Source organism: Taurulus bubalis (assembly GCF_910589615.1).
Source record: "Taurulus bubalis genome assembly, chromosome: 2".
Classification (NCBI taxonomy): Eukaryota; Metazoa; Chordata; class Actinopteri; order Perciformes; family Cottidae; genus Taurulus; species Taurulus bubalis.
The window spans coordinates 30,390,496-30,416,569 of NC_136590.1; the positions used below are offsets into that span (position 1 = coordinate 30,390,496).

At 39.7% G+C, this 26,074-nt stretch overlaps 1 protein-coding gene across 1 annotated transcript; it reads right to left on the bottom strand.

Annotated features, from left to right (window-relative positions):
* Positions 1 to 25,279, bottom strand: rad50 (RAD50 homolog, double strand break repair protein; the record flags this gene model as incomplete). The annotated part of the gene is made up of 27 exons (XM_079214019.1): positions 1 to 805; positions 1,182 to 1,315; positions 1,509 to 1,651; positions 1,748 to 1,833; positions 7,715 to 7,837; positions 8,079 to 8,180; positions 8,361 to 8,488; positions 8,674 to 8,787; positions 9,022 to 9,114; positions 9,616 to 9,726; positions 10,151 to 10,344; positions 11,225 to 11,351; positions 13,749 to 13,938; positions 15,622 to 15,859; positions 18,228 to 18,403; positions 18,482 to 18,639; positions 18,901 to 19,083; positions 19,340 to 19,546; positions 19,741 to 19,875; positions 21,320 to 21,378; positions 21,689 to 21,854; positions 22,966 to 23,094; positions 23,807 to 24,011; positions 24,181 to 24,366; positions 24,483 to 24,634; positions 24,828 to 24,911; positions 25,151 to 25,279. 27 exons carry the CDS (start codon positions 25,277 to 25,279, stop codon positions 619 to 621), a joined length of 3,939 nt encoding a protein of 1,312 aa, XP_079070145.1. The 3' UTR covers positions 1 to 618.
* Positions 25,280 to 26,074: the final 795 nt, after the last annotated feature.

Below are 26,074 nucleotides of genomic sequence, written 5' to 3' on the forward strand. Positions count from 1 at the left end.
CTTTTTAAGTATAACTCATCCTTCTGTGGCTACTGCTTGCCAGCAGATGGCGAATGGACACTTTGTCAAAACTACAAACATCAGTGCAAGACTATATAAATAAGTCAAGGTCCAAAGCATGGAAACGGTTCATGCTATTGATTAGCGTCATAACTGTCAATGTCAGTTTGAATGTAAATGTTTATAATTTGGGATATCATACAAAAAACTTTTAAGCAAGATACAGATCACAGTTATTCAGGAAGCACTGGATTTATGGACTTTTTGTAGGAAGTCCAGCTAGAACATTCTGGACGGAATGAAGGACCTAATGTAGTGTAGAAAACAAATGTTATTATCAACACAGAATGCTTCCAAAGAGTTTCTGGGAATGTCTTTCCAAGCTGGAGGAAGAACAAGAGAGGAAGGAGATCGCTCTTTGTGTTGAAACAAAAATGTTACATATTGTTTTACAGATATTTGCTCGTCTCTTTTTTTTTCCAGGTTAAGTGCGAATTAATGAACTTTCCAACCAGTTATTGTTTTTAAACTAAATCAACTGAACATCGACTTTGCCGAACAGAAATGAAAACAAGGATAAATGTGTACTGACAACATAGTTTAGAGCCCTTTGTCTGCTCAGTGGAGATAGGTAGAGAGGGAGGTGATGCTGCACTTCGTGATCTCAGAGTTCTGGTCCTGGTTCTTACGGATCCGGTAGAAGTGCTCAATGTAGCTGGACCGCCCCAGCAGCTCCACAAAGTCCTCGTCGTGGGTGATGATCAGCAGCTGAAAGTTGCGCTGGCTTGAGCGACTCTTGATGATTCTGGGGAGAGCCAGTAAGAGGAGATAGTCATACAGTACAAACCAGATCAAAAGGAGCCTTTCGTATTTTGTTGGTGCGGAGCTTCGGTTATAACGGCCTGAAGGCCAAAGCAAGGCTGAAGATGCAGGTGAAATTACAGCCAGCATGTTGCACAGTCACTGTGGGGAGTTGGGAACCCTTTTGTTTCGACACATTGAGAGTGAGAGAATGTAGGTCAAACCTCACTTCCTCAAAGGTTTGTTTGAAGATTTAGACTGTTCTGGGTGATGCATCACTCCAAAGAGGCATGTTTTAAAGGTGAAAACATTGTGTGTGTGTGTGTGTGTGTGTGTGTGTGTGTGTGTGTGTGTGTGTGTACGTGTGTGTGTGTACTGACTCTACGAGGGCGTGTGCCAGTGACTCAATGTTGTCCCGGTCCAAGTTGGTGGTGGGCTCGTCCAGGGCCAGTATCCCGCAGTTCAGACAGAAGGTCTCTGCCAGAGCGAGACGAATGATCAGGGACGCCAACACCTAGACACACAAAGCCACAACGGGAATGAATCAATCAAACAAACAAAAACTCCACATGAACTCTACAGTAGATATACTTTGTTTTGTACGTCACTTACATAGAGAAGCATTCAATGAAAAATATTCCATTTTCTCACATGCAAGAGTTTCATGTGATAGATGTGCTGATAAAAAAACAAACATTTTCTGATACCTTCTGTCCTGCACTGCAGCGTCCTCTCATTTCCAAAGGCGTGTCTCCTTTAACCATAACTACCTTGTAGTTGTAAACCCTCCGCTTGGCTCCAGCGGAAGAGTTTTCGTCCACATCAGACCTGATCTCCACATACTCAATGTCTGGAGAGGGGGCAAGAGGAAAGGATGAAACCCAGAGAGGGAGGAATGAGGCATACAAAAACACCAATAAAGCAGAGCTCTAGAAGTGGGACGCACCTTGACCCCGGTAGGTGCTGCGCCATAGATCTCTGACAATCTTGTTGATCTCGCCCATCTTCATGCTGTGGAATCTCATGATGGTTCTGAGGAAAACAAAAAGAAAAAGCTACGAACCGAATAGTGGACGAGATACTATGTTTACCGTCCCAAACGCCAGGCACCTAGAAGACATCGTTGGGTTCATTTCTGTTGTGACAATAAGTATAAAACAATTGAATAATATAAAACATGTGAATAAGTCACACCGCATAGGATCAAAATGGCTATCAAACATTTCCTGTGTCTTGGAATCTGCGATTACTTTCACACAGTCCACAATGAGCACAACTGCTTTGAATATAACAACATTTGTCATTTAATATGTTGAGGATGAGAGTGTATGGCAGATTAAACTCAGCACAAAGAATTGTGCTGTTGCACATATGACCTGAAAAACTACAAGCTATTTTCAGATCATTTGGAGACAAAATGATAGCTCAGCAATTTTTGTTTTTACAAAATGAATATCATATTGATGCAGGAGAAACATATATGTTGATTTAAAAGATATGAAAGCAGGCAACTCGAGGCTGTAATCCGGCATACCAGGAATCCTTTTGTCTATGATTTACCAAATTGATGAGAAACTCTAATGTGGTTTGGAAACACCAGAGTGATAAGAGTTTCACCAACAGCGCTTCTTCTGCAGCCCATGTTTGGTGGATAAATCGAAAAAGAGGAGGAAGTATGTATTTACACCAGTCATGCAACAGAAGAAGTCATGGAAACACGACTTGGTCATGATGATAAAGAATAAAGTGATTTTATATTTGAGATGTAGCACATTGCTGACAGGGACAATCCAAAGTATTCCTTGGACTTTAATGTTATATTGTTTAAGAATATTGAATTTGAGTTAGATAACATGTTCAGTCATTCTCCCACTGTCCTAAAATGTCCTGTCCTGACATGCTTCCAAAGTAAGACATGGGAGACACAAAAACATAGTCCTTGCTCTGTGCAAAAATCTATTTCAAAGTTTATCAGAAGTCAAGTCTTCAAGTGGATCAAATTAATCGTGTATTGCTACGTGTCAGTGTTGTGTTCTCCCCTCCCCTCTTGTTTTCCCCCATAGGTTCCTATTGGCTAATTGTTTGCCACCTGTGAAGGCCAATCGGCGAGAGGGTCGGCCATTTTAAAAGGAGGAGGTCGGAAGAGTTCAGGGGATTTTGTTTGGTCATTACTGAATGCACACTGACACTGCTAGGTGGAAGGTTTGTGGTGAGAGGTGAGGGCAGTAGGTAAGTTTGGGGTACTCTGTACACTGGTGCAGACACGTAGGTACTTTGTGTCTAGAAACACTAGGTTATTGGTCGGTGCTCCCTCTGTATCTGTTTTGACCACTCTTTTGTAGAGAAGTTAGAGAAGCCATTTTGTTTGTTTATTTTCCAGAGGTAGAGAGCTAGGCCTAGTTTTGTTTTCTTGATTTCTGTTTGTTTGGCACGACCACAAGCTGTCCCCAATCTCTCCCACGTGACAGAACCTTTTCTTTGTGTGTTGTGAACCGCCAGTGTTGAATAAATATTGTTTCTTCGTTACTCCTATTTTCTGACTTTGTTTCCTTTATTCTTTGGACTGACCTGTGTTCGTTCCCCCCTTATCCCCTAGACGGGAAAGGGGACGTAACATGTATCTTCCAAAGTTTGGTCCTGTTTGGAAACCGAACGCTTTTCTTGTTTTCCCTGAAACCGTGTTTCCTTGCTAAGCTTAGTTACATATAGTCAAATGACATGTCTAACCTGGTAGCCCGCTTCAAGATAAATACATTCTTAACACATTGCTCTTGAGCAGGGGTGTCAAACTCATTTTAGTGAAGGGGCCGCATGCTGCCCATTTTGATCTCAAGTGGGCCGAACCAGTAAAATGACAGCATATTAACGCATACATAATGACAATATTTCTCTATGTTTAAATCATTGGTGAAGGTTTTTGGATGATAAACCCCATTTAAAAAAAAAAGAAGGTATTTTTACAATAAACTAGAAACATAAAGACCAAAAATTCAGACATCAGCCCACTGTTCACCTGCCTGGGCTCTCCTCTGCAGATTCCCTCGCAGTTGAGCAATATGTGTAGTAATGTCAGTGCTGAAAACAATTGCGACTCTTGGTCAATGGATAGCTTGCCTGTTTTTCAATCAGTGGATCAGTGGTTCGAGCCCCATCTCAGCTTTTTTTTTTCTTTTTCTGCAATTTTAACAATTATCCCGCGGGCCGGACTGGACCTCTTGGCGGGCCGAATTCGGCCCGTATGTTTGACACCCCTGCTCTTGAGACATTGTGCTAAATAGCTTTACTTGGGCAGCTTTTTAACAATGTTTAAATGAGGTGTTGGGTTGGTCTACGAGGTTACTTATCAGAAGTTTGATAACCTTAGCGCAGAAACCAGATACTAGTCCAAAAGCTATTATTTATTTTGTTTTTAAATCACATTTAGGAAGTTCAGAAGTTCTAAAACAGCAGACACACCACATTATGTGGTTTACACACCTACGGTAAGTGCTCTTTATATGTGACCCTACAGCCTGGTAGCCTTCTTTAGAATGAAATTTATAATTAGCTGTACATATTTATTCTTGTTTTAAATTAAATAATCAGAAAGCTGGTGACTACTGATGCTTGTAGTACAGTTTGAGTTTTAACAGCAATGAACTCAGTCATTTTACAACAAGGAAACAGAGATTATAGGTACATGACAGTCACAGCATTGTCTTGACCGATTATGCACAAACAACAAGTTGTTGCAAAGTGAGTGACAGATACGAGTTTCAAATCGTGTTTTTTTTCTCCGCTTCCAAATCAAAACATCTCACCACTTTCTGTGTATTAAGACAGAAACTGTGGATGTATGGTCTGCTGGAAAGCTGCGAGAGACCGCTTTCAATCTTGATAACAGACACTGCATCAGAGCAGACTCCAAAGCCTGAACCCACACACATGGGTAAAGGCTGTTGCTCTCTTCTCAGATGGTATCTGGGACTGTGAGCTCACACACACTTCCCTACTGAGGCTTACTTATGCCTTTCATTCTTAGTTAGGGCCTCTGTCAGACTTATCCATATATCCAAGAACCAAAGAAAATGGTTGTGATTCCTGAAAGACAAAGTAAATATGATGATGTGTGTTCTGCAGCATGCCGGAAGTGCAACATACAATTTGGTGCAACATACTAATGTGGTCATGTCTATTGATCACACTATTCTGGTCTTATAACAGTTTTCTCTTGATTGACTTCTAAAATGCTGTCTAATAACTGAGACGCAGCCTTTAAAACCAGGAAAAGACAACACATGCCATATTATAATATCTAGTATCATATCTTGATATCGATACATTGCCCAGCCTTATACTGGTTGAATATGACATCACTTGGAAGGCTTTAAATACAATTTATAATTACAAAAAGTTGAGTCCAGAACACTTTGCAAAGCCATCATGTGTTTACCACAACACTTTCTAGTGCATAAGAATGAGAACAGATAAGAGGAAGAGTAATTCATGACTACCGACGTGTCAAACTACAAAGACTTGTCCACCTACACAAAGGAAACTCAACTGCTGCAACGTGTCATCACTTTGTCAGGAATATCGTCACTGCTTTGCTGCGTTTGCTGTGATTCTGTCAACATAACTGATATTACATCTAACAGAAAAGCTGCCCAGTTTTCCGTAATGACACGACTTAATTTGACTAAAATTTATAAAATTATTTGTTAGTGGTATACTGGACATTATGCAATAATATCCCGTTGTATCATGATTGTATTTATTGATCACAGCTGCATTGTTCGCCAGCAACAATGACAAATCCAACTGATTACATCAAATTGAGATCAATCAGCATTGAGTTAATGCTACTGCTAACATGAGAAACTCTAATGTGGTTTGGAAACACCAGAGTGATAAGAGTTTCACCAACAGCGCTTCTTCTGCAGCCCATGTTTGGTGGATAAATCGAAAAAGAGGAGGAAGTATGTATTTACACCAGTCATGCAACAGAAGAAGTCATGGAAACACGACTTGGTCATGATGATAAAGAATAAAGTGATTTTATATTTGAGATGTAGCACATTGCTGACAGGGACAATCCAAAGTATTCCTTGGACTTTAATGTTATATTGTTTAAGAATATTGAATTTGAGTTAGATAACATGTTCAGTCATTCTCCCACTGTCCTAAAATGTCCTGTCCTGACATGCTTCCAAAGTAAGACATGGGAGACACAAAAACATAGTCCTTGCTCTGTGCAAAAATCTATTTCAAAGTTTATCAGAAGTCAAGTCTTCAAGTGGATCAAATTAATCGTGTATTGCTACGTGTCAGTGTTGTGTTCTCCCCTCCCCTCTTGTTTTCCCCCATAGGTTCCTATTGGCTAATTGTTTGCCACCTGTGAAGGCCAACTGCTGCAACGTGTCATCACTTTGTCAGGAATATCGTCACTGCTTTGCTGCGTTTGCTGTGATTCTGTCAACATAACTGATATTACATCTAACAGAAAAGCTGCCCAGTTTTCCGTAATGACACGACTTAATTTGACTAAAATTTATAAAATTATTTGTTAGTGGTATACTGGACATTATGCAATAATATCCCGTTGTATCATGATTGTATTTATTGATCACAGCTGCATTGTTCGCCAGCAACAATGACAAATCCAACTGATTACATCAAATTGAGATCAATCAGCATTGAGTTAATGCTACTGCTAACAGTTCTGACCTGCAGCTACTTGAGGAAACATTCACTTCACACACCGACAGGACAAGCTGCATCACTGGAAATCTAAAATCACAACTTTAAGGTGATGAGCATCAAATGGCGGAATGATTGCTTTTAAACAAGTGTAACATGCAACGAGATCATAATATAACTGCAAACAGGAAGACCGCAGCAGGTTGGCAAGTTTGAAACACAGAACTTTCTTGCCGTGATGTGACACTGCACCACCGTGCCATCATCATTATTAAATATTAGCAATAGTCAAATGTTTAACTATGGAGCCTTCCAGCGAAGACATTTCTAAAGCCCCCAGTGCTACGGTCTGGAAAAGTTACAAGAGATCTGACATCACCGCTCAAACTAAATTTCCCCACCATGAGGCCATGGACTTCCTGGCCAACAATCTGAAGGCTTTGTGGTGGTTTGATAAGGAGAACACAAACTGATTTCTTATAACAGGAACACTACAAGAGATAGTTCAGCAAAGAATGTGCTGAAGCCGACACCAAATCTTACAAACACTACTACCTACTAAGCATTAAGACACTTTCATGAACAATATATTATAATTATAATTATACATACAATTCTTCTGCAGTGTTCTTCTTATTTATACATTCAGGGGGATTCATTTTATAGCTCTCATTGATACTAGGTAAAAGACTACTCAATACAATACAATTGTGTTGTTTATGGTTCTTCTAAACATATCCACCATGGTATGCTACATTCTTCATAAATTCTACAGCTTTTTAAACATATGATGATATTCGTCTCTGCAGTTTCACGCTGAAATTAGTCATTTGGATCATTCAGATCGGTTTTAGTTTGCGTCATTGTATATGTACATATACAGGTTCCCAGGGTGAGTCAACGTCTGACATTTGCTTCTCCAAGTTTACATCCTCCTCGTGGGGAATCACAATAACCACGAGATACTACTTTGATATTAATGTAAGGTTTATACCTTATATTCTCAAGTATCAAAAGTCTGCGAGAAATATCTTTAAGTAATTTATTTATATTTGTTAGTTCAGACAACAAAATAATATATTATAATACACAACATTAAAAAAAACACACTAAAAACACTACTATCAATCTATGCAATCCATTGCAATCTCTGATTAGTTCAACTTGAATTGAGAAATACGTTGTCGTTAACACCGACTTTAAGTGTATGTGTCCATGTTTGGGCAACACTTACTGATCAAGGGCCTTGTAGTAGAGATCCAGGTCTTTAATGACCAGCTCTGTTGTCCTCATGATTATCATCTTGTTTTTGTAGAGCTCATCAGCACTGCTGTACTGATCTTCCCGCAGCTCTTTTCTGTAAGCAATCAATTCAAATAGGAAGTTGAATTCATGACAGACACCATATTATTTAAAGCTGGAACCATCAATAGTAATGAACACTAAAGTAGCCAAATGTTTGGACAGAAACCAATGAAACAATTCACAGTTTTAGTTAGTAATGACAATGTTAATGGAAAAACATTTATTTCCTCATCACTATAGGTGCACTGACAAAGGTCTGCCTTAGATACTAGATTGGTATTCGAACAGCTCACCTTTGTTCCAGTATCTCCTCCTCGAAACCCTTTTGACGACCCAGTGCAATACTGCGGTTCTTCTTCAACTCTTCCAACTTGCGTTCTGCTTCACGTCGTTCTCTGGACAACCACAGAACGTTCATTAAACCATTGTGGGTAACCTCTAATGTTACGACCAGTCTGACCACAAGTAACCTTAACAAGTGTGATACCGCCATGGTAAAAGAGATTGGGGATGTCTTGAACAGTTAGCAAATGTATTGATCTTACAGACGATTAATAACGGTGTAGTGCTCTTACTGGCGTAGCTGCAACACTTGCATGTCGCCCATGTCTTTCAATAGAACCTCGCGTTTAGCCACAACGTCCTTCAACTCCTCAACACGCTTCCTCAAGGTCAAGTTGTCCTGCAACCAGCGCTCCTGGACCTAAATAATAAAGAAAAGTTACCCTTTCAGACTGCTGCTCTCCTCGGTGCATCTTCTAAATAGGGAAGGTTATGCAAAAATGCGACTCTGCTGATGCTTTATTTGCACCAACCAGTACAATGGTGGATTGAATTTACAAAGTAGAAGAAAAGAGACAGAAAGACGAAAATGAAGACAAGCCATACCTTTTGAGTGTCTATGTCCTGACGGACGTTTCCCATCTCCTTGTTGATCTTGTCTTTCGACTTCTCAGCTTCATGGAGCTGAGTGTTGGTTTCTTGAAGCTCAGCCTCTTTTTGCTTAAGCAAAAACGGACAAGGTCAATCAACTTGTTCAGTTCTTTCAAAAAAGCTTATGGCTAACATCAAAAGAAAAAAAAAGTTATTAAAAGGAAAGCTGGTGTTTCAGAGTGAATAAAGACGGCGTAAATGTACCCACATGATAAACATGTGAACGGAATGTCCATCACAAAATAAACAATAGAGGTATCGGACACACAGCTGTATCATGTATGCTAGTAGCAGACATGTTACCTCTTTGTATTCATCTTTGCGGTCATTAACATATTTGCTGATGTCTCTTTCCAAGGTGGTGATCGCCTTCACTCTCTCTTTCATGGTATTGATCTGTCAGAAACAAAGTGTTAGAATAGTGACTAGATGAAGATTCATCAAATGTAGCAGAAAAAAACTGCTTTTATTCCATCCTTACTCGGTTTTTTTTTAAATGGTAACTAACTTGTTGTAGAAACACTTCAATCATTGTCAGGAAATGTGACTTGTTTGACAATGTGCTAGATGACACTACATGTTTTTTACGATAGAGACCAAACAACCAATATTTGTATAACTATCAAGGCATTTTAAAATAATGCCAACTCACTTTTGAATATAAATGTCCACTATCAACTATATATAGGTGTTAAATGTAAGGGAATACAAACAGAAGACATAAAAGGTCCATCTTCAGCTGTTCCTGTTAAATCCGAAATAAAGGAAGTAACACCAAAAGAGGAAAATACATAACAAGGAGAGGAGGATGCAATCTACCTTGTCCAGTCTCATGTCAGTGAATTAGCAGTTTTACACAGTACAGTGAATAAGAGACAAAAGTGAGAATATGTCCACCTTCTCCTGCCCCTCTTCCTGCCTCTGCCTCTTGCGCTCCACCAGCTCCAGCTTCTCCTGTTGCAGCTTCTCCAGAGCAGCAGACAAAGGGGACAGCTGTTCCCTGGCTTCCTGGTTGGACACAAAGTGAGAGGAAGAGCGAGAACGTGTCAAAAAAATAATTAAGCAAACATGTAGAATATAAATTAAAAGAACACCACGGGATTCTTTTTTACAGAGTACGTGCACATGACAGTAAAACTCAGGATGCAGGCCATGCACAAATGAGAAGCTAGCAAAATGATACTGCTTCCCTGCATGCAAGTAAATATATCTTTGTATGGAACAGAAATGTGCAAACTGACAGACAAAAAATAAAATGTGTAAAATCTGAAGTCTAAAAGGTGAACTTGAACTTCAAAAGATGAAAGGACTAAACACTATAAACAATCTTATGCCCTGCATATTTGTGTGTGTTCTACAGTAGTTCACAAGTGCCTCTACATCAACATCTTCCAACAAGTAGCTCACATAAACAAAAAACAATCAAATGTACCCTGATGTCCCTAGTTAAAGATTGTATTTCAGTGGTGAACTCAACACACTGCTCCTCCAGCTGCTGCTGTTTCTGCATATCACTGCTCAGCTGGAGCTTATCTGCTCTAGACTCATTCACAGCAGTTTTCAGCGTCTGAATCTGATCCTGCTGGTCCTGGATCAGCTTACGTTTAAGCTCCATCTTGCTTGAAGCTGCAAGTACAAAATAAAGTTATAAACGGACAAAAGCAACAAAAAAACGCTTACACTCCAGTCTCTTTACCATCTGATTCGTAAAGTCAACAATCTGCAGCTGAGACCAACAAGTGATCTTTAGTGTTGAAGTTGTCGAAAGCACAAATCTTGATTGATCTATTTTAAGTAATGCTTTTTTGAATCTGTGCTTTATTGAGTAGTGATAGCTTGAAGACAAACATTTAAGGCAGGGAAGAAAAAAAGGAACATTTTACTTTGTGTATAAAGTACTGTATATCTACATTATTGAGATATGTAGCCTTTTTTTAAAGTTAGATTTACACTCAGTTGCCAGTTTATTATGTACAACAAGCTAAAACGAATGCAGTATGCAGAAGGCAGTCCTGTAATAAATCATACCTTCATGAAGGTTATAATGTTCAGTTTTATTTTAAGTGTTCTAGAAAGTTGGTGATTCAACTTTACGATAATCTCTGACTGTAGTTTGTGGTGATAGCAAACAGTTTGCATTCTACAGAGAAATGTTTTTGTTATTTAGCATACCCTCACTAATATACATGAGGTGGACAACAACTGTGACGATGGAAACACTTGTCAATATGTTGTGGAACCTTTACATTTAGACAAGAAAAACAGTGTTAAAATTCATACCCAAACAAGCAAATAAATATAAATCATTCTAATGGATATTTTGAGTGTGTTCACAATCATTTTAAGTTAATCAGATAATCAAGTTAAAGTGGACTTGTTTAAAATTGCTCTTCATGTAGTTGCCCCGAGTAAGATGATTAAAATAACTAGTGGCAAAACTACAACCGAACCCAGACTGTAATGTAATTTTCCTCTAAGTGGGGATGCCTGTATGATGTCATCTTACTGGTGTCCAGCTTGTGCTGAGTCTCCTGTTTCTCTTGACTGACTTGCTGGATGGTTCTGGTCAGGTCCACTCCCTGGAGTTTGGCTGCCTGCTGAGCTATTTTCCTCTCCAACTCTTTCAGGTCCATCTGGAAAGAAAATAAGTAAGGTGAAGAAAGACACAAGCGAAAAGGTGTGTGTGTAGGTGTGTGTGTGTGTGTGTGTGTGTGTGTGTGTGTGTGTGTGTGTGTGTGTGTGTCTACTACAGGAATTAGCAATGTCTTCCAGTGATGTTTCTCAAATTAACAAGATTCATCTGTGTCACAACTAAAATGACAATCACTTTTCTTGTTTACTGCCGTTATTTGTAACTTTGATATCCGAAAAATAGGAAAACTGAAAAGAGACGAACACCTCTCACGGGCTCCGTCTGTAGTAGGGTGGAAACACCAGAGAACCCACGACAAGTTTTTACTTAGTTCACTTTAGTCCATTTCTAATAGGCCTATAGCCAATCAACTAAAATATTTATCATCATCATTAACTATTTCCTTTTACTTTGTTTCAGTCATCTATAGTGGTGATTCACATTATAACAAACTATTCAAATGATTAGGAAATCAAATATTTTATTTCAATTGATTGATATTTTTGATAACATTAGTCATTTAAATTATGTAATATATGCTGCTTGGAGCTAATGTTATGAAGTTAAAGAGGTCATCATACAGCTGTGAAACATGTCATTCAGGTCATCATTGCTGTGAAAACATGAATTTAGTTTTTCAACTACTACTTTTTACATTTGAACACATCATGATAATACTAGAGATGCCTCTCCAAAACCTAGTTCTAAACAGTAACAGGTTCTTAATTAATTAATGAAACCTGGAGTATTGATTAGGTCCAGAGTTAACGGTTCTGCTATCGGTACTTTAGAAATCACAGAGTGAGATCTCCGTGGAAAATAGCAGCGTCGCAAACGTCCACTCTCTTTCTCTGTGCCCGTCTTTGTAATGCTGCGTTCACACCAAAAGAGAGAAATATTCGCGCGAGTAGATTACATGTTAAGTCAATGCACAGACGTGAATGGTTACGAAAAAGTGGCGTGACTGAGGCGAAAAATCACTTTTCCGGCAAATTCGCCCGACGCTGACTTGCAAAAGCCAATCAGTGTTGAGAATCTCTGCACGTCATCACCGCCGTCCTGCTGTTGCTGAATCAAACTGCTGCTGGTCCGCCTGAAGGAGCGCTGGAAGCGGCTTCATTCAGACACTTGTCCTGGAGGAGTCGGAGCTGTGTGCGACTACGGATAATATTATGAACCCAGACACGGGGGCGTTTGATGTTTACGACGTTTGTGGGACTTCCACAACAAGTATAAAGCAGAACTAGTCGTTATTTCAATGGTGAATGGCGGGAATAGTAACTGTTTTCACGGAGTAAAGCCACGGAGATAAGCCGTGCCCCCTTTTCGCAAAAAAAAAAAGCAAAAAGTCGAATTAACCACATAAAGTCGAGCGAGTAAAGTCAGGCGAAAAAGCCTGACTTTTGGTGTGAATGCAGCATAAGAGGGGCAGCACACACACACACACACACACACACACACACACACACACACACACACACACACACACACACACACACACACACACACACACACACACACACACACACACACACACACGTTCAGTACAGCGTGAGACACACATCATGGCAAAGAGAAGCAAAAGATGGAAAGTGTGGCTAGATTTTACTCCAGTAGATGCTTTCATTGTCATAAATGCAATAAAACCCTTCCAAGTAAAAGAGGTAATAGTAGCAATTCAACTGTTTGGCGAGCAGCCGTCTATCCTTGTCCACTGCAGGCAACGTTATCGATGCCTTACAGAGTTTGATAATAGGAATAGTTTAATCAATTAAGAATGAGCGCGAATGATAGCAAGCTACGTGACAGCAAGCTGGCCTAGCTTTCCATTAAAAAACTGGTTGGAGAGAAATTAAGACGCTGTAGACATTTTAACGCTGATTGGCCAATACTCGACACGTCACATCAAATATGTTTTATTTGCGAAGATTACAACACCAGCTTTTTTCCGTGTCCCGTTTGTCCAGTTGCCCCCCCGGTCCCCTAAAATCTACAGGATTCACGTGCATGACATTTTGATTTTAAAACGGCGAATTTCGCGAAAAAGTTTGTATGATAAAGGCACTTTTTGGCAGACATAAGGCTTGATTGTTAGTTACCTCTGAAATGTTTACAGCAACTCTTCTGCTGAGCAGCAAGACCGCGACTAATTTAACTGCAATTACAGCCAATTTGGTTAACCCGACATCCCCAATATCGATGTGAATAGTTTATAGAATAAAATAAAAAATAAAAAATCAATACTTGGCGTTCATGTATCAATACAATAATCTCCACGCAAAATACTGCGATACTATACTATCGATTTTTCGCCTCAGCCCTAATCTGTAGGAAGATTGCAGAAGGTGGAAAGGGACAGAAGTTGTCAGAAAGAGTCAGAAAGACAGGATGATGGTACCAGGTATCTGTCCATGAGCGATATGTCCTGTAGGCAGGCCTTGGCCGTTTCCTCCTCTGACATCAGGGTGCGAAGCAGAGTCTCCTGCTCCTCCACGTCGCCCTTCAGCTTCTCGATTTCTCTGTTTACAGTCTGCAAGCGGTTCCTCAACTCAGGCAGCTCCTTTTCCTGAAACTGTACAATGGACTGCCTGGGAGGCATGAAAGAGAACATAAATACAGATGATAAAAGTGTATGTTACATTTATTTTACTGTTATGCAACATTCTTTCTTCTTTGACTCCCCGCTGTTATTCAGGGAACAGTTATCTCTCAAGCCTATGGATGCTAAAAAAATAATCGTATTATATATTTAACTTGAGTTTATAAGACCCCTAAACCACCCCTTTTTAAACTTACAACAGTAGACCATAACCAAAAAATAGGAATTTGTTGCAGTCATTTTTAGGAAAGATTATCAATGAAACCCATATATGAAATTTGTACATTTGTTTCTTCCATCACTTCAATTGTTGAAATGTTAATTATTTTGAATAAAGGGAGTGGTGGCTAAATCTATTCGCTCTTAATTGGAGTGTTCTTCTTAGGTCATGAAAAGACATTGGAGAGAAACGGAGGTGAACTCTCACTCATATGAGAATATGGCTCCATCTAGTGATGGTTCATGTCTTCAAACCTCCTGCGCTCGGTTCTCTGGCACGCCACACAGGTGTTTTTTAGTTAATCTGGTTTATTAGACCTCTTTCCTGATAAATTCTCATCAAAGCTCCAGATCAAACTTGAACCAGAGCAGAAATCTAATCAGCCAGAATAACTGAAACACCTGTGTGGGTGTTCAGAGGCTTTTAACAAACGAATGGGAAGAGAAAAAGGACAAGAAGTAGTTAACTTGTATAGTCTCAGCACTCCAGGGGGTACGTGAGATTTAAAGAAAATATCTATTTTAAATTAGCGTCGATTAAAAAAATCCTTTAAAACATTTTTATTTAATAAATAGTCAATACAATATATGTGTATGTTAATAAACAGAATTTTATATATTCTATATTAAATCAGACACTGATGGCACAGTGCTGTGTAGTACATCTTTTTTTCAACAAAGAATGCTTTGCGCTGGTTAGGGGTACTTGGCTGGAAAAAATAATTTACAGTGGGTGCAGCACTGAAAAAAGGTTGAGAACCACTTCTCTACATTATATACTGCTGGAACGAACAAGTCTACATTCTGTTGTGTGTGCACAACCGGGTGAGTGGATAAATACATCAGGGATTTTTGTTTCCCCTTTAAAATTGTCTTGATCATGGGTAATTAACTAACCCTAATGCAAGAGACTTAAATGGGGAACTGCAGCCACTGATGAAGATGATACCCGGGCTGATCTAAAAAGTAGAATGTAATTATGCCCTTTACTGGCACATACAGTTTGAAATATAATTTTTAAAATACTGCAATCATTAATTCATCATTGTGAAAGTAATACAAAAGTAGTGTAATCAGCAATGCATTGCTCTACACAGACAGTATATTATTGGAACTAGTAACTTAGTACTTTCATAGTAACTAGTAATACAGTACATTTTGAAAGTAACTTGCTGTGTAACACTGTTAACCACTAAAGTGTGAGAAGGAACCGAGTGCCACACAGAGAAGGAAAATACTGTTGCTAAAATGAAAAGATATATATTTTCCGACTGTTTCGCAAACAAAGGACATTCATTGTGTTGCTCTATGAAAAGCATGAAGACGTTTTAGTTGCAGCGCTATTTAAAAGTACATTTATTTCTTCTTTTTTTAAATATATTTCCAGAGAGTGCAGCACACTTGTTGCACTATCACACAATCTCTGTCTTGCCAGAGCCAGCCGTCTTCATACCTGATAGGTCTGAGAGCCATCATCTCATCTCTCTTCTGCTCCTTCCTCTTCAGGTCCTGCTCTGTGTTTTTCAGCTTGTCTGGCACCAGGCGTAGTTTGGACTGCATGTCACTGATAACTTCGTGCAGATCAGAGTCTGAGGGGAATGTCCGCTGGCACACAGGGCAGCAGGGTTCTCTCTCCTCTGTCAGCTGGCTGATGAACTGGGTGTACACGGCTGTGGCTCCTGCTAGCACGGCTATAAAAACACAGGTGGAGGAAGAAAGAAAACATTTCTTATTACTTCCTTTACTTGTACCGTGTCTGCTACACATTAGAGCAGGGGTGTCAAACATACGGCCCGCTGTTTGGGTCCAGTCCGGCCAGCGGGATAATTGTTAAAATTGCAGAAAAAAAAAGAAAAAAAACTGAGATTGGGCTCGAACCACTGACCGAAAAACGGGCACGCTATTCTAAATTTATGTGAGACTGAGACCATCATCTAGTAACGTCCCATCATGATGCGTTTTGTTGTTGTGAAACTTCAAATGATGTTTCATCTCTCTATATCAGGGGTGTCAAACTCATTTTCACCCCGGGCCACATCAGCATCATGGTCGTCCTCAAAGGGCCGGTTGTAACTGTAACACTGTATACATTTAACTCCTCCCGAACATAATGTTAAATAACTGTCTTTGTATTAGATTATTGTTTATTCAAGTGTAAAAATATTGTACATGCATTTATATAAATGTAAAAACATATGGAAGCAAATTTCTCTGTTACTATGACAGAAGTCCATTTAATTTAGGGTTACGAAACCCACATTGCTAAAGATCAAACTTAAAACAGAAGAAAATAACAAAGACAAAGATCAAACGCATGTTATTATATGAACTTTTCTTCAAAGCTTTTTTGTCACAGTTGAGAAGGACATAACTGGTCCAACAAATAATTGTGAGTAAATAAAGACATGCATGTGGTCTGGGGCAGTGGTTCTGAACTGGTCTGGGGCAGTCAGGGCTCCAGACTGCGACCAAATGGTCGCATTTTGCGCCTAAAATTAGACACAGTGCGACTAAATGTTTCATCTACTCGTACTACCAGTAAATTACCTTTTTTTTATTAAATATTTTTGTTGCTGACAAACTTGTTCTACACTTCAGCCCACTATAGTTAGCGGTAATGCCTGAATGACTGGTTTGCCAACCAACATTAACTCCAGGAGAAGAAGAAAGGAGACAAAAACAGAAGAAGGCTGGCCAATGTGTGAGAGCGAATGACCACTGTGATAGGCTAATGTGTGAAAAGAGGCGGGTCTTGGGGGTTATCCCGCGAATCCACAGATTTCACATAGCGGTGTCTCCTGTAAACAATGGTGAAGCGGACTATCAGTTCGAGTGGCTGCACGTGTTAACCTGGCTGAGGTGTTTCAGGGAGACGAATTCAATGAACTGCAATTTCTGCTGTCGATACCTACAACATGCGGGGAACACGAAATTTGCTGATAAGACTGGCACTACACAATTAAAACACGACACGCTGATCAAACGCAACGCCAGTCAGAAACATAAAATGTGCCGCGACCTGTCAATGAAAGTGCAGCTCCACTCCCAGTAGCTAATTACAAGGGCTTGCCAACACAGGCACCTTATCCCCCACCAAGGGGCGATCTTTTGTGGGAAGTGTTAATGAACAAGTTATGTCTACAACTTGTTCTGTTGTCAGTAAAGAATAAATATTAATTTTGTATTTTTAAGCTGTATAACTGGTGTATGTTATTAAAACTATTGTACAAGTTTATAAGAGTGTAGTTTATGCATTTATTGTCAAAGTATTTATCAGTAATACAGTGAAAATGATAGGAAAACTTTGCAAGTCGATTTATAGTGTGCGCCCCTAAATGTTCAGCTTGCGCCCCTAAAATTTTAAGTTAGGGGCCACTGTGCTCCTAGTAAAAAAAGTTAGTCTGGAGACATGGCAGTGGTTCTGAACTGGTCTGGCTGCAGGACCCACCTTGACCCCTTAATGACAAGCTGAGATCCAATGCGAGGAACATTTTCAACTTTTCAAATTGATTTAATGATATGGTGCAGTTTAAACCTGAGAAAGTACACAATATCTGCCAAAGTACACAATCCAACACAAAACAAAATAATTTGAAATATTCCCTTTTACACTCAATTAAAAACCAAAAAGTGCATCTTAAGGACATGAGGTAATACAACACACATAACATTTTTATAACTTCAGCCTTTTTTAACAGACTCAGTGTTTTCATGCAGAAACATAGAATAAAAAAAGTCGGTAATGAAGCTTAACTATCACAAATAGTCCAACGTGTAAACTCACGCAAGTAAAGCGTGTTGTGAACGCAGCATTGAGGAGTGTGAATAGATGGCGCTCCGCTGAATAGAAAATCTCCTTCAAAATAAAAGCACATAAAAAATCCCCTTCAAAATAAAAGCCCATGCAAAGGTCCGCGATTCACTGAAAACGGGTCCGTGAAGCCGTCGCGGGCCACATAAAAAGACGCGGGCTTTGAGTTTGACATATGTGCTCGATATGAAGGTTTATTTGTGTCTAAGCCACAAAGCTTATTTTCATTTTCCTGTGGACGCACTCACCTCTCTGTTTGGAGCTCTTCTCCAGATCTTCTCGTAGCTTGCCCAGGTCCTGCTCCAGATCCTGACTGCCACACACGTTGAAGAACTTCTCTTCGTCGCTGGCTAACTGCTGCTCCTTCTTCCGTACCTCAGCAGCAATGTGGCTTTTATTCTGCTCACTCGAAGCCAGGTCCTTACTGAGAATGATTAGGAGTGATTATATTCACATTTTTGTTTATTATGCGCAGGTTATAATGTAAATAAATCTTACTAACTTGAGTTTGGAAAGTCTGTCCCTGGTACTGTTGATTTCCTTAGATTTGGCATAGATCCAGTCCTCCAGTTCTCTCTTGTTGGGAAAGTGTCCCAGCAATGTCACCAGCTCCTCGCTGTGGCGAGACTTGATCTTACGAACCTGCTCATCCTTCTCCGCCTGGAGGAATTAATTAAGAGGAAAGATGAGAGGGGATTCAACAGAGAAAAGAAAGGAGCCCGGAGCAGGTAAGGAAGTAGGAGTGAAAGATGAAGAGGAAAAGTAGAGAGATGAGATGAGCACACAGGCTTAAAGTACCACCCGCATGGGGTCACTCAGTTTTACTGGGAGAGGGGGAAAAAGAGGAAGAAATAGTATAGGAGAGTCGAGCGAGAGGAGAATGTTCAACACCAGTTGCCTTCCAATGAATTTAGGTTTTACCTTGTCCTTTTTCAGCATGTCCATCTGGGTGCGTGCGGCGGTGTGTGTGTTGAGCATCCCCATCTCTTGGTCGAGCTTTCTCTGTGTGCGGTCAAGTTCGGCCTTTTCGCTCTGGAGCTCCACCACCTCTGCCTTCAGCTCCTCCACGTTGGTGCTCTGAACTGCACTTTGTAGCTCACGCTCCTGAAAATGAAAAGACACACACAAAGTTTTGCGACTTCATAAAAATAATTCACGTCACAAGTTCACGCTCATGTACTTATCCACATAGCTGATTCTTCATACTGTATTAGAAAAGAGGGTGAGGGGAGAGTGACTTCAAGAAAACAATACACTTAAATGTGCAAGACATGCAGGCATAGTTTAATACACACTTACCAGCTGTGGAAATTTACACAATCTAAGAAAACCTCATTATAGCTTTTGTGTGTACACTCACCACTTTAGCCAGTTCATTCTCCAGTTCTTGAAGACGGCTAGACGAACCCTCCAGCCTTTGCAGCTCCTCCCTGATTTTCCTCAATTCTTGCTGCTTCTTTCCCTGAAGGTCTCTCTTTAACTCCACAGTTCTCTCCAGGCCAGTCTTCTTATCCCTCATTTCATCAATGGATTGCTGCTTCTGCTGCTCCTTTTCCTGCAGGTCCGCCTGAGTGTACAGAATAATAATAAGAGGAATCAAGCATTACATTAATAGGACATGTGTTCATAAAATATTTATTGCAGGTAGAATTTACTTTTGTATTTATTTATGTGAAATAACACAGCTGTTTAATGGTATTAAATGCCACGGCTGCAAAACATAATAGTAGATATACGTATTGCGATCGGGGCATGTCTTACCATAACCTGACTGACGGTCACTTTTTCCTGCTCAAGTCTCTGTGTGGCATGACGATTAAAGCTCTCAAGCTGAAGGGTAGTGAAGGGTGGTCGGTCGTAACCCTCCATCTCCAGATAGGACGACAAAGAGCGAACCTGAGAAAGAGATATGCAAGTACTTACATCAAACAAGTTTCAAAACGATATATTCCTTTTTTTGTGATAAATGTGTTTTATTTGTAGGTACAATCCATTCACTGAATTACAATAATGGTGTTTTCAATTCTTAATTGAATTTTTAAGTAATTTCCAACATATCGCAAACCCCGAACAGTTTTTGTGTCTTTGTATGTAGGACAATATTAGTTTTTAGTGTAGTTAGTGTACATAAATACAACTGATAGTGTTGACTTTTCACCTGCTCTTTATATTACATTAATGTGGTCATTTTTGTCCAAAGCGAATTACAATAAGTGCATTTGACCAAACACAATGTACCATTAGAACACTGAGTGATAGTTGCTGGAAATGAGATATTTCATTAAAAACCAGACGTTTCCACCTAGAATAGTCATTTACCATATTAACAATGTATAGTGTATTTCTGAGTAATTTAATGTTATCTTCATTGAAAAAAACAGTCCTTTTCTCTGAAAAATAAGGAAATTTCTAAGTGACCCCAAACTTTTGAACGGTAGTGTGTGTGTGTATATATATTTTGTAGACTTAATACTTACAATATGCAATACTGCTATACTATACTGAATATTGTTTTGCTACTACTACATTTCACTTCATAATATTACACTTATATGCCATAATATGTATCATGTACCAGCCTTTTTATTTGACCATATTATGTCATACTGTTATACCACTTTACTTTGAGGAGACGTCACTGTTAGTCTAGATAGAACACTGAATAATGTTTCCACCAGTAAACCTGAACATGCACACCTCTCTCTGTGTGACAGTGATTATAACCGCATAACTATATAGATTATAATTAACTAGAGGATCCACTTTTTCCTACACGTAGATCTTAAACCCTTAAATATAAACAGGAGCCCGGCCACCCTATGGAAGAAACTCATTTTGTTTTTTTTATTAAAATAAAAGTTGGATAACATCTCCATTGTCCTCTCCTTGTAGTGAGGTGTCGGTAGGTAGAACTGCAGCGCCGCTGACTCGCCGCTCTCCTGTCTGACGTCACACGCTGCCACGGACTCTCCGCTGCCAGTAATCTCACTCGCTGGCTCTCCAACAACGTTAGCTAACGTGTTAGCAGGCTGACTAGCTTGTTATTATTAAACTGGTGGGAGGGAAATGAAGCCGCTGTAGACATCTTAACTCTGATTGGCCAAGACTCGTGACGTCAAAGATCTTCTATTGCTAAGATGATCACGACTTCAGTTTTTTTTCGTGTCCCACTCCAATCTCAGAAACAGCGTTGACCCCTCCCCCCCCAAAAACAAAAACTCTTCGATCTACGTGATTCACGTGGATGACATATTTTGGTTTCAAAACGGCGTATTTCGCCGAAAGGTAAGGAATTTTCATGTCTGACAAGTGGATTGAGGTCGATTTTCTTCCCTCTCACCTGAGTGTCGCGATCCTTGATGTTTTGAGTGTGGCGGTCAGCCTCCAGCTGTAAACGACCTGGGAAAAGAGAGGGGGATTTCAGCAGCCAATTTAGTCTTCAGGAGATGTCCCTATTTATCCACCTGTCTGTCCATCCTTCATTGTAAATATCTTGAGAGAACAGCAGAGTATTTTAAGTCCCCCTTGGACTTGCTTTTAGGATATAATCTGACATTCTGCCGGTGCACTCAAAAGATGTTTGACATCAGATAATGCTGCATCAATAAGATATTTCGAATAGAGGGTGTGTGGTGGGCTTAACGATTCGGCAAAATTCTATTTTGGACAAAGTTTACCCCGGTACTTAGACTGGTGAATGTGTGTGTACCTTGTTCTACCAGGAGATCAGCCTTGACTCTGTTGAGTCTCTGACACTCCCGTCCAGCTCTCTCCAGCTCCTTCTGGCACTCTGTCAGCCTTCGCTCCTTCTCTCTCACGGTCCTCTGGTGGTTCTGGTAAACCTCCTGCAGCTGCTCATTTGAACCCTGGAACACCTGCCGCACACACAGTTAACTGGCTTAGGAGTGGCTCTGAAGATCAATCAGGACGGCTTAGCAAACTGTCTGGGACAAAGGTTTGACTCCACTAGGGCCCTCCATGATAAAAAATAAGTGCACTAATGGATCTTTGAAAACAATCTGGACAAAAGATGCAGCCTACGTCTGCTACCTGAATACAGTAAGAACATTACACAATTACTACATGACATTAGTGCAACTACAGTAAACAAGCCAGACTTGGAGCGCCTTGGTAGCCGAAGGGTCGATTCCAGCCAGGGACCTTTGTTGCACGTCATATCGTCCCTCTCCTCTCTGTCTCTTCACTGGCAACTGTCCACTAATGACAAAACTATGCCACACGTTTCATTTTTTACAAAAACAAAACAAACAATATTGACAGCTGTTTTACCTCCAAGGGAGAAACAAATGACTTCGGGCCACTTTGCAAGTGGCAACTGTGGCCAAAAATCCCATCACACTGACAATTCACCAAAATAATACGCGGCAACAAATACACAAAAGGATGCTCGGTTTGTGACGCTTTCGCTCTCTCAAACAAAAACAATCGCTCTTCAAATGCAGACATATATGAGTGAGAAGCAACAAACAGATGGGATGAAGAGATTCCTGGCTCCCGTAAGGCAGAGGAGTAGAAACACCCAACAGCAGTAAAAGACATTCATGTCGATGCAGAACAGTGATGAACTGGCATGATTACAGAATCAACTACAACCTCGTTCACCATCTGCATTTGTTCTGATAGTTTCCCATTTAGGTGAATGACACTTACGGAGTGGAGTCTGGAGTATTATTTCACAGGTGTTCTCAGACACAAATCGGGGGACTTGCTGCGTTTTCCCCTTTTGAAGCTCAGCATCTTCGTTCATGCATTTATTTCTCTCTCTCACTTTTTGTCTTTCCATCCTTAATTACCTTTCAAACATCTTGTCAGGTTTCCAAAAACATGTTAGCAAATGTGTGTGTGCACAATTAGAATTATCTGTGGAGGGTGAGTACTCCTTTTAGTGCTGGAAACTAAATTATTCCTTCATAACAATACATAATGTGGGTTTTCATGTGTGTATATTACCTACTGCTATGTTACCTGTTCCATGGTTTCTTCCAGCTCTTTGTTATCCACCTCCATCTGCTTCTTCCTGCTGTCTAAAGCTTTGATGTCGTTGTCCAGCTTCATCACTTTCCCCAATTTTGTGTCAATATCAGTGATTCGATTCTGAAAAAAAATCATTTAAAAAGGTCAATTAATAACTTGAATTACAATTGCCCTTCAGATGTGCCTACACCTGTAGACATGCAGTAACCCACCTCAGCTTACTGTATGTTTCACTTAAATCATATCATTTTAGCTGCTGGGCTTCATCTCACCTTCTTAAAGAGCGTCTAACATAACTGTTGATCTCTTTCAGAGTGATACCATATCTAGTGCTGAAACTAATAACTTGACGAATCGATTAGTTGATTAGTTATTTTGTAATTAATTGCTATTGTAAAAGAATTATTTTTGAACTACATTCGCTTATTACAGTTGTAAAATGAAAAAGTTTCTCTCTGTCTATCGTTAACTTGACTAGTGATGGCGAGCTGGCATTATTTTTGACATTCAATAGTCTATTAATCTGTTTAAAATAGTAAAAATTATTAGATCAAAACAAGTTGTCTGTCGATTTATCAGTACACGCCCTAAAGTGTTTTATTGGAAGAAACATATCTTACACTACTTTGCATAAAATTCCAGAGAATGTATAATCTTAAAATTATCAAAAGATCTAGGAAAAAATAATAGTACAACGTTCAAAAGCTTACTAAATCAACTTTGCATCTGAGAACAGAACTATGTGGAAAAAATATCTGACCGACAACCATCGGTTGGCTTTGTCTTGAAACGTGTATTAACACACACAGACACACACACACCACCAACTAACCTCCAGTGGCTCAATCTTATTCTCTGTCTGCTGGATGCTGTCTCTAGAGGCCATCAGCTGAGCCTCCTTGGTGGCCACAGTTTCTCTAATCTGCTGGGCTTTCTCCTTATTCATTTTCAGGTAGCGCAACTCTGTTCGACAAAGTGCGACTGTTTGATTCTGTTTGAGACGCAACTGACGCATCGTCTCCAGAGCTTTGATATACCTGAGAGGCACAAAGAAATGGTAATACTGAGTTTTCCCCTCTCATACCATCTGAATGGCATATTATGTTGGTTCATATTTTTGCTTTGCTTTGGAATGCTTACGATTGTGATGCGTTACATTAAAACAAATGTGTAAGAAGGAAACATGTAAGACTGAGTGGTCTTTACTTGGTTGCAGCGAAGATTGAGTCAAACTTTTCTTTGAGCGCTTTGCCCTCGCAAAGTGGCCAGTTGGACTCTTCTTGGTGACAAAAGATGACATTATTCAGCACAGGCTTCGACACCCCCAGTGAAGAAATCATCTCCCGATCCAGCTCACCACACTTCGCTGACAGGCTCACCTTCTCACCGTCCCTGGGTGAATGATGAAGGAGGTCACATGTCAAGAAAAAAGGTTAATTACCAGAAATATCAGTCCCGAATCTTTTTTTTCATGAAAAAGTGAGTAAAAACACTTGTGACTGGCTTACTTTATCCTGGTAATGACCTGGTCCAAGCTTTTGAAGGTGTAGTTCTTTGCCTTCTGAGTGCAGGACATGGAGCGATGGATAGACACTTTCTCACCGTTGACGTCGGTAAATAAGAGTCGAATCTGTGCTCGCACGTCCGTCTCATGGGCGTCCTGGAATTCAGCAAGATTCACACAATTCAAGTCAGAAAATGTTTGTTGTTCTTATCACATAATTTTCAGTGTTAACGCATAAGACTATTCAATAGAGTGAGAAACTTTACAATTTTCAAAGTAAGAATGAAGCACTGTGGAAACCGTAACATCCCTGCATAATAAGCAGTGAGGTACAATTGAGCAAGCTCACCTTTGGATCATGAACAAATGCACCTCCTTTAGATCCAGGGGGAAGTTCTCCTGTGGTTGCATACCTAAGGCACTCAATAATAGTCTGGAAAAAGAAAAGAAAAATGTTCATGCCACAAAAAACTTGAGTTACAGTTATCATTTGTTTGTACTATTTGTTCCATATTTTCCTGTGGCTTTATGCAAAATATATAAATAAATGAAATAGTAAAAATCACCAGACCAGTTAGTCTAATCACAATGCATACTGTCAACGTTCTTGTTCCTTCGTTCAGGTCATGCTTTAAAGTCAACCTTTGCTCTCTTCAGAACATGTTCTCATACCGTTTTCCCTGCTCCGTTGGGTCCAACCAGCACGGTCAGCGGACTGAAGAATGAAATGACTTGTTTGTCTTTATCCTCAATCCCAAAGCTCCTCACCCCAAGGATGCTCATCTTGTCTATCTTTGACATGTTTGCTTTCTGAAAAGAGAAAACAGGAAAGAGAGGAAAAACAAGACAAAGCAAAGCATTTCACTGTGAGATCTACTGAAGAGCACATGCAACAGCAGGAGGAATATTGACTTCTAATTTGCACTGACAAACAGGATAATAATCGTCACCAGTGATATCAGTTAATCTTCTGACGGTGACACATGGTTTTGAAGTTGCTATCAGTTTACTGAATTCTTGAGGTAGTTTTTCAAAATTGGCCTTAAATGTGATACACTTTATCAAAAGTTACTGTGCTGAAAAAGTGTACAATTCTTTTGCAGTGTCCTCAAAAATGCATGTTTGAGCTGCTGTGTTTACAATCATAGAGTGGTCAAATATGGGGACCAACAGATTTGCAATTACATTATTATTTTTTCACTATAGTTAAACTGTGAGAAACACAGCATTTGCATGCAAGAGCTCCACAGTGTAAACAAACTCAATAAACAGTCAACGTTACAATTCATTTTGGACGTTTCATGGGATTTAGTGACGACATGGACATGTTATAAAACCTGTGCAACTTAATTACTCTTTTTATATGTATTTATAATCTTGGCATGAAAATTATTGTGAACCGCCGATTGAAAATTACATTAAATGTGCATTGTAATTCATAATCACCATATATCGCTTCTCTATAAATGATGTAAATAAATATGATCGAGATGTCGTAAACTGAAACGGTTTCATTTACGACATCTCGCTCATATTTAGAAATGAAAGAATAATACAAAGTTGATGACTCAAATACTGGTCTGAACAAACTTGAAA